Below are 9,237 nucleotides of genomic sequence, written 5' to 3'. Positions count from 1 at the left end.
ATTTTCTTAGAAACACACCTAGTTTCATTATAATTCGATTAGTTGCGTTCTTTTTAATGAAAACTGCAAAAACCTGAAATTTTCATTGCAGTACCATAGAATTTGCAAGTTTAAATTGTTTTTAAAGTTTTAATTGTATCCAATTCAAAACCAGAGGTTTGCACTGCTATTTTTTACTTGCTTTAAGCTAAAACTTCTTTAAAATATGCTTAATAAACAAGATATTTAACTTTCAAGTAAAGGAAAAGTTCTAATTTCAAACAATAATTTCTAATGTAGAACTCTGCTTGATTATAGGCAACCAAACATACACATAGAATCAATATACACTCGTGTCTGTTCGTGCGCTCTCGAACTTTTTATTTCCGGATACGAACATGTGCAGCAGTCAGCAGCAGCTGTTTGGTTTCCAGTCGTTTAGTGTTGGTTGTCAGCGTCAATTGTATAGCAATTTAGTAATTTATAAATTAATTGTTGTCACTGCTGCGCTCTTTACATATAGCATGATTCTGGTTAGGTAAACGCCTCGATCGTGTTTACCATACGAACGCCGTGATTGCGTCGCTACAACTCGTATGTGCGAAGTGAAATCAACCTCAATGCGGAGGCGAGTTAATTAATATTCGTTGGATCGAAAAGTCGCGCACATTTCGTATTCCGATCGAACGGGTGTACAGTTACGGTATTTCTAAGGTATGTCACTCAATATTCAGCAAATTATTACGGACGCAAAGCGGCTCTCTGGCCGCTTAAAAGAACGCGATGCCGTAGCTGACATTCTACTTAACGAGACGCACGCAATCAATAAGAAAATTGATGCTATGAAGCAGGTAAGAAAGATTTTCTTTGTTTTCCTACACACACAGTAAGAAATAGTCAGGCAGTTGGCTTGGTTGATTTATTTTGCTTGATAAACACGTCTTTAAGAACACAAAGGTCAAAACATCACCGATTTATCATTGAAAACTTGATTTTGATACAATTTTTGACAACTTACAAAGAACCAGAGAACTCGTTAATAAAACAACTCATTTATCACATTATTTTTTAATTTCTAGTACCAAGAAGAAGTTGAGACTTTAAATGAAGTAGCTCACCAGAAGCCACACTCACAGCTGATAGCCAATATACAAAAAGAAAATCGACATTTGCGAGAAATCCAACAGGAAAATCGCGAGTTGCGAGCCGCACTCGAAGAACACCAGACGGCGTTGGAGCACATAATGACCAAGTACAGACAACACACCACTGAACAAATATACAACTCGAGAATTGACCTCAAGACTGTGAATAATGAAAAGTACAACGAGATTATAAGACAACAAGCTGAGAAGATTCACGAGATGGCGTCAGTCATGAAGAAAGCTGCCTCGATGCATGAGAATGATACATATCATGAAGAGGAGATGCTAACCAGATTGCGAGCTGAAAATAAAGTAATCATTAATTTTAAATTAATTTACAGCATTGCTTTACTCTACTTTTTCCTGGGAACAACTTTAATTTATATAAAACAACATTTTTCCGTCTGCTGATCAACAATATTTGCATTTTTTCCTATTTAAATGTTGTATGTACTGACATTTGCTTCTTTTTAGGGTTTAAGAGAACTCCTGGGCATATCTTGTAAAAATGGCTCTTTAGGTAAACAAATTTCGCCTGTGACCGAGGACAAACTTGTGCAAACGGAGCAAACGTGAATGTAAATTGAATTGCATAATTTCAAATTATAATCAGTTTGGTTTCAGTATGATAAAATTGGAGATATTAATTTAATTCAGTCAGCGGGCAGAATTATTAGTGAATTATTTTCTTGTTCTTGTTTTTCTTTCTTTTTACTTGCTTTGAAATTATTTTAATGGAATTGTTATGATTGGTTGTAATTTACATAAGAAAATTGTTATTTATTTGTTTTTGTTTAGATACTTTTTAGGTTGTAATGGTTTCATCTCTCGAATAATGACTAAGTGATTCCACACTTGCACATTGTTTTCAATTCGCACTCCAATTTTACAATATTGAAGCCATGCGTCTAGTATTTATACACACTCAGAAGTAAATGAACTCTATTTGTTATTTAGTTATATAATATTAAGGGACTCATTGTCGCAGCACACGGCACAAGAAGTTTCACTAATCATCTCACATTCTGATAAGGTATATTTATCAAACCATTTTATAAATAGTTTTTTATTGCAATGTAATTTTCATCACGCATTTCATAGATTTGTAATGAAAATACATATTATGGGCGAAGCGTGCTGCGATTAATGGTAATACGCGTCATGTTTTCGTGTCAATTAATCACCTAATAAATGTTTTTCAATGAATTTGTAATAAACGAGTTTCAAAGTGATCCTTAGCTCGATCATTACAAATTTTTCTTTTAGTTTTTATTGTTTGACATGAAAAAATACAATGTCAGATCAGTAATGGAAAATACATCAGCCAAAAATGGGTTTTAAGGACGATTATGTCGGAAACTAAAGAACTTGGATAATGCGGAGCTGACTACGATGATTTTCCCTCAACAACTTTTTGTTTTTTCAGCAATGCAAATCAATTTGCTTAAAAAACCTTATAAAGTATCCGGGATAATAAAATAAAAGCAGGAAGAAGAAGAAAATGGAATAACAAATCTTCTAAAACTGGTTTAAAGTATGATAATTTTATATTTTTTATTTGATCTTTTATACGTTCACAGTATACATCATACATATCATAGACATTTATTTAGTTTTTGATCCATTGTCCAGCTTTATTGTTTTTCATCATTTTTCATCATTAGTTTTTCAAAAAATAATATGCTCATTTTATAGATTCTGAGACTCGCCTAATCGCCAGCGCGTTTTGCGCGAATACTTTTAGTTAGATTTAAGTTTTCATGAACGAGATATGTTTCATTTGTCTTTGAGATATCAGTATCAGTTTTCTTTTTGACGACTTTGTTTTTATATTTGAGACATTGCCAATTTCATCTAATTGTCGGGGTCATAAGTAATCGTTTCGATTTAGATTGGATTTTTCGCCTGGAAATGAACAATTTACGCGATATGATTCAAATTCTCTTGTTGTGTGTACATTAATTTAGACGCCAATTTACATTTTCACATTTCTGCCAACAACTAACCAACCTTTAGACAAACGTGCATCAGAATAATATAATAGTCTTATCAAAATATACATTAGTAAAGGACTTACAGCTATGATTAGTACCTTTACAGTATTAAAGTAATAAACTAATTCATATTATAGCTGTTCAGCTGAAATTTATATAAGTCACATCATGTTATACTTTGTTTTTGGCGCTGCAGCAGGTCAAAGTTGATTTTGTAAATGCACACAGTCACAAATCGTAGTCGTTATAATTAATCGTCAATAGGCAAGTGTATAGTAAAGTACATCAAAGTTTAGGCTTAGAACATCATGCATACGTTTGACAATAACGTCGACCATTTACAATTTTGCTTTTCTTCATTATCTTCAATTTTAGCTGACAATATTTGTCAAAACATTATTTATATATTTTTTCTTATCATTTCTAATTCATTAAGATTTGATATATTTATAAATACAATAGAATTTAAAATCTTTAATACCTATTATTTAAATATCCAATGGTTTGTATTATTTATATAAACGCAAGTTTTGTAGAACGTATGATTTTGATCTGTTGTCTAAACAGGTTTCTTAAACTTACTAAGCGTCAATATGTATACATATTCTCATTTTATATTTAAATATTCAACTTTATATACGTATATAGAAAATTTTCAAGTAAATAAGATACGATTTGCATTTATAAATAACATATTTCAAAAAAGACAATAGAAATGAATGAATTGCAGGTACTTTTTTAACCAAACCATCAAAATATGTTATTCACAGTAATCCAATTGATAATGTATATCATAATGTACAATATATACTTTTGTAAATCGGTTTTATCAAAGTTATATGCCATATTATACACATTATACACACAAACACACAACAAAGACCCAAAACCTAAGTATTTTTACAGGCAAACCGCGTTCATTTACATTTGAAAGTATAAGACAACGGATTTCAAATGATAAAAGTGTTTTTATCAATCGACACGGATTGTCAATTATCTTGTATACGATTATAATGTTATTATTAGTTTTTGATTATTTGTGTGTTTTAATTTGTAATTGTAATCAAAATCATAAGTGCATATCATTTAAAAACACTATAGGCCTATGGAATTTGTATTTTTATACAATTTGCACGGCAATTTGATTTTTAGTCATTTGACATGATTTGTTACCGACTATGACAGAAACAGTTAACATGATGTACAGTTAAACACAAACACAAACTTCTTAGCAGATTCTTTTGATTATTTCTTGCAATTTATGTTATTGCATAATATGTTTTAAAGTTTTGCAATTTTATTGATTTGACTTTATTAATTTATGAAATTTTAATATGCTGCACGATAGCATGATATCAACTTAATTGGCCATCAACGGTAATTATGATTGGCTGTACATTGTGCACAGCGGGGATTAAGGAAGTAAAAAAATGTAATTAGCATTAGCGCACCTAGGTACGCTCTAAGTGAGCACGTGCCAGCAGGCGATCGTCGTGCGCGGACTCTTTGTCACCTGACGCCAATGGTCCCTTTCGGGGCCATTTTGCTTCGGTCCGATCACGCAGGATCCGATCTGTGGGCTGCTTCCAATTAGATCGGACTTTTGATCTAATACAATTATCTAAACACATTAAATACATAAATATTATTAAAAATTATTAAAAAACTCAAAAAGTAACTGAAAATTTAATTTTAAAACAAAAAAAAATCCAAAAATGTTTGAATGACATTTTCCACTCACTTCATATCAATAAAAATGAGTATAATATTAATATTTATTCAATTACTTTCATATATTATTGTCTAAAATAATTTAAAAGTAATATATTCGATACCAACGTCTTTAGATAATACGCGCTAGTTATTCAAGCTCCTGCGGCGATCAAGATGTGGGTCAGCCTTTGCGTCATCCCGTAACTTGTAACCTACTATCGCCCCATCACCCCATCGCCATGACGACAATAGGTAAATTTACCCGTTTGCGCAAAGTGCATTGCATCGCAAGTGCAGAAGGCACTCCAACAGCATTTATGAATTGATTTCAGTTACAATCTCGATTTTTCCGTTACCCTCCATTTACACTTTTCATTCAAGCGGCCATTCAAAAGTACGAATAACATGTTTCAGCATTACATTGTGAAACATAGTAAAAGTTATATAAAATATCAATTTAGTAAGTGCTCACTCGGAGTACGAGTAAATTTAATGAAAGAATGAACTCACCTCAATCGAAGCATTGGGTAAACTTGAAGCGGGCAGCGTGAACGTGATCGCCTCGTTCCAAATGGGCTCGGAGCATTTTTTCACAGCAGTTTTCTTCTTTTTCACCTTCTTTCCATTGATAATCAAATAGACTTTTGCATAGGGATCTATAAAAATTATAATATCAATATCTGCCTATCATATCATGGGTTAATTTTATACCAATGCCAATATCCTTCCTTTTCTGTAAATTCCTCGCCTTCATTGGCACAATAGTCAATCTCTCCGCTGATGGTAAATAACTCATGCTCAACAAAATCGCCTGTTTATCCTCACGCGTCCTTTCAATACGATTTATCTCACCCCATACTTCCATATTCGACGTAACATCGAAATCATCCATACACATTTTCACCTCGCCAACAACACCCGACTTCCCGCAACCATCATGCACTTGCAAGATGAGCGTGCTGTTTGCAAGGTCATCGTGCGTCATGGGGAACTTAAAGTTATGGTCAAAGTACGGGTTTGCCACGTTGCGGTGGATAATCGTCTGCCGCTTCCGGTTATCTACTTCCGGTATCAGCGCCGCCGTCACGTACGGGTCGTTGAAGCCGCCGTTTTCTTTACTTGGCAAATTATGTGCTAAAGAAATCAGAGTATTTCAATTTAAATTCAAAACAAACTTTCAATTAACTTGGCTAATTAGTTATTTAAGATTTAATCTACACAGCAGAGAGAAGAGAAGAAATTAATTATTTACAACAAAGATGGCATATGATCAATACAACCGATTCACAATGTAGGCAACTGCACGGAAGAACACACAACGTTTCAATTCACAATTGAAGAATACGAATGGGTTCTATTCATAGCATATGAAAAGATATCGGTTCGTTAAATTTAAAAAAATCCGATCTCTTTGAAAGTCTTTCACATATCAGAAATAAATAAAAATAAATAAATAATAACTTGTTATTTGCAGATTTTAAATTAATTGCTTTGCGAATTTAAAAACACACGGTATGTGTAGCAGATAGAATGGTAAAACATTAACATATTGAAAAAGTTTTGTGTGCTGAGCAAAGTACCCGAGTGAGGTTGATATTGCAGCTGGGCTTTTATGCTATATTTAATTTGGAAACTTTTTAATCCCTGGTGTGCGATACAAGCTTTCATCACTTTTCTTTGCGTTTCTTGCAGTGTTCTCAGGTGAAACTTTTTTTCTCACACATTCAAAAAGAGACAAATATTTAAATTATTAAACTACTTAGTAATCCCTACTAATATTATAAATGCGAAAGTCCTGATGTTTGTTACACTTTCACGCAAAAACTACTTAACCGATCATCATGAAAATGTGTACACATATTCTTAGTGGTCCCCGAATGGTTATAGGCTACTTTTTATTTAATAAAAAAAATTATTTTTTATACAAAATAAAGAAATTTTTTAGCCAATAATACCTCTGCATCTGGCTATTTGACTACTTTAACGCCATCTAGCATTTCAACAATGAAGCTCAAACCTAAGTACTATAGTACCATCATACTGTATTATCACACTGTATTACCGACAGCTACGTCAACATCAAATCCAATTGACTACACTATGGAGACTGTACACTATACTTCCATAGACTATACTTTCAGCCATTTTAAACATCCCGCCATTCTACTTCATTGTTACTTCTTCTGTGACTACAGACGCGTACGGAAGCAACTTCATTATTTTAGATATTCGCGAGCGAAGCCACGGGTTAAAGCTAGTAACTAATAAAACTTAAATTAAATAAAAAAGCAAAAAAAAAAGTTGAATTTTGCTTGCAGTTTTATATTTATCTGCAATACTTAAAAAGTTAAAGATAAAAAAATTACCTTCTATGATATGTATAATTAAATCGCTCCGATTAAAGTCATAATTCAACCGGAAGTGTAATCTCCCAATATCAGGTCCCTCTTCAGGTAGACGACTAATAAAAAGCGGTCCTTCCTTTCGCGTGTAAAGATCCAACTGAATAGCGCCCAGAGGACTGGACGGCGGCATCGGCGAGGAATGGTTGGAGGCGCTCTCCGGCGTGTTGCTGCGCGACGGGATCGCCAGCGGCGACAGATATCTCCCATGACTGTGCCCTAAATTGCGCGGCGATAGCGGAATGGGTATGGGCGGGCTGCTGCAACTTGGCGAGAGCGCAGGATTCACCGGGGAGGACGTAGTCGAGGATGCCGGCCTGTGTACGGGCGAGTCGGGGCTGCAGCGGATGTCCAGTGAGATGGCACGCAGCGGCGACGGGGAGCGCGCGCTGTGACGCAACTGGTTGCCGCCGGGGGCGGGCAGCTCGTGACCTTCGGACGTGTACGTGTGGATCTGCGGCGAGGAACCGCGGTGGCCCTGCGGGCGGCAATTATATGTGACAGGTTTGCATTTGCAGGTGGTAATTGATTTCACTAATAGATTCAAGTAAATTTAAGTAAATTTAAATCAAATTGCTTACTGTATGGACATTTGTCTGACTGTCCATTGAAGTTTGCGATGAGATACTCTCTGTCCTGCAGAGAGAAGGATGTCCTCCTGGGTAGGACTTTGACTGGTGTTGAAGGGATGTTGCTGATGGCGAGGACGACATTTCGGTTGTCGCGCATTTCACTGGACTTCTTCGCAGGAAATTACTATTTTGTGCTGGTTCCTAAATAAGATATTTACGTAATATTCTAAAATATTATATTCATCTTACGTAAACATTAAATCCTAATAATGGGGATTGTAAAGTTCGAAACTTTCGAATATTCATCGAAGTGTTCGGTTTGACGCGAGCACAGAAAGCAAACACGACGCAACAAATTACCGGGAACCAATTCAGGCTACCGAGTTTCCCGTTATCGATATACACGTTCGCACAATTCAATGGAACCCCGACGCTAATAACACAATACAAAATAAGTGAATTACACACTTCAACCCTCGTATCCAACGTATTTCTATGCGTTTTAATTATAAAAATAACACGACGTACAGTAAAAATAAAAAACGTTGTGGTTTCATTGAGAAAAATTAATTTTTTTTCGAAGCAATCATATGAGTTAATCATTTTTCTCTTAGTTTTTGTTATTGACATGTTGGGAGATGAAAAAGCGCGGAAAACAAACCGTCGAGAAACTTTTTTTTTTCCTCTCAGACTACATTATCGATTTTGCGCCCGCTAGTAAATACACGCGGATTCACAGCTGTGTGAAAATCAACCTTAACATTCCTACCCCTCATCCCTATCTTCATCCCCCAGTGCCTAGTTTTATCCCGCTTCGAATGGGCGACAATTTGCTTGTTGCGCATTCAACCATGCTTCACATTCAAAAATCAACACCAATAATACAAATCAAAATAATCATAGTAATAAAATGTGTATTTTTGTATGTCAAGGTTTTGATGACGAGAGTCTACCTGTTCATGTGCGGTTGTAACTGGGGTGGCGGCGGGGTCGTTGTTTACATGAGTCTTGGGGGCAGCGCCAAGCGCGCGCTCCTTCGCCGCCTTCGCCCACGACTCCAGCCGCTTGTGCGCGATCCAGCAGCTCGCTGGCCCGATGCCCGACATGTCTCCGACACAACGCACGATCACAACGCATGCATGTTTATCGGCGGCAGACGATCGATTGACTGCTGCGGCGGCAGCGGTGGCGGTTGTGTTTATGGCGGCGCAATGCCGTTGATCATCCTCTCCGCACGACGGACGACGGGCAGACTGTCGTGTTGCGCGGCGGCAATCTATTGCGATATATAGCGGATAACGACGCCGCCGTCGGGGGTTCAACAGGTTGGGCGGTGGGGGTGGCGCACGCGCGAGCATTTAGCCGCGTCCGGCTGCGACCTTCACGTCTCAACACAAAGCACACAGATTTCGCTTGATATTTATTCGCGGAT

General features: G+C 36.2%; 2 protein-coding genes across 2 annotated transcripts; one reads left to right on the top strand and one right to left on the bottom strand.

Annotated features, from left to right (window-relative positions):
• The first annotated feature begins 374 nt into the window (after positions 1 to 374).
• Positions 375 to 2,356, top strand: LOC135792230 (FGFR1 oncogene partner 2 homolog). The gene is made up of 4 exons (XM_065302839.1): positions 375 to 830; positions 1,059 to 1,436; positions 1,599 to 1,696; positions 1,749 to 2,356. The coding sequence occupies exons 1-4, from the start codon at positions 696 to 698 to the stop codon at positions 1,774 to 1,776; spliced, it is 639 nt and encodes a 212-aa protein (XP_065158911.1). The 5' UTR covers positions 375 to 695; the 3' UTR covers positions 1,777 to 2,356.
• Positions 2,357 to 2,652: 296 nt separating this feature from the next.
• On the bottom strand, positions 2,653 to 9,075 carry Sytbeta (Synaptotagmin beta). The gene is made up of 6 exons (XM_065302838.1): positions 8,759 to 9,075; positions 7,815 to 8,006; positions 7,198 to 7,711; positions 5,543 to 5,965; positions 5,342 to 5,487; positions 2,653 to 4,739 (listed from the first exon to the last, which is right to left on the bottom strand). Exons 1-6 carry the CDS (start codon positions 8,909 to 8,911, stop codon positions 4,581 to 4,583), a joined length of 1,587 nt encoding a protein of 528 aa, XP_065158910.1. The 5' UTR covers positions 8,912 to 9,075; the 3' UTR covers positions 2,653 to 4,580.
• Between the last annotated feature and the right edge of the window lie 162 nt (positions 9,076 to 9,237).

The sequence above is a fragment of the Atheta coriaria genome, unplaced genomic scaffold (genome assembly GCF_025399875.1).
Source record: "Atheta coriaria isolate IRGN ID8LTWV9N9 unplaced genomic scaffold, Caltech_Dcor_3.1 hic_scaffold_5_pilon, whole genome shotgun sequence".
NCBI classification, from domain to species: domain Eukaryota; kingdom Metazoa; phylum Arthropoda; class Insecta; order Coleoptera; family Staphylinidae; genus Dalotia; species Dalotia coriaria.
Note: the sequence above shows the minus strand (reverse complement) of the source record. Positions and strands in the feature narration are given on the sequence as shown.

Coding starts and splice junctions, on each gene's coding strand:
- Sytbeta (XM_065302838.1), bottom strand. CDS start 8,911: ATGTCGGGCATCGGGCCAGCGAGCTGCTGGATCGCGCACAAGCGGCTG. Junction 7,712..7,814: donor GTCAGACAAATGTCCATACA/GTAAGCAATTTG, acceptor TGCCGCCCGCAG/GGCCACCGCGGTTCCTCGCC. Junction 5,488..5,542: donor AAGGAAGGATATTGGCATTG/GTATAAAATTAA, acceptor TAATTTTTATAG/ATCCCTATGCAAAAGTCTAT.
- LOC135792230 (XM_065302839.1), top strand. CDS start 696: ATGTCACTCAATATTCAGCAAATTATTACGGACGCAAAGCGGCTCTCT. Junction 1,437..1,598: donor GATTGCGAGCTGAAAATAAA/GTAATCATTAAT, acceptor GCTTCTTTTTAG/GGTTTAAGAGAACTCCTGGG. Junction 1,697..1,748: donor CTTGTGCAAACGGAGCAAAC/GTGAATGTAAAT, acceptor GTTTGGTTTCAG/TATGATAAAATTGGAGATAT.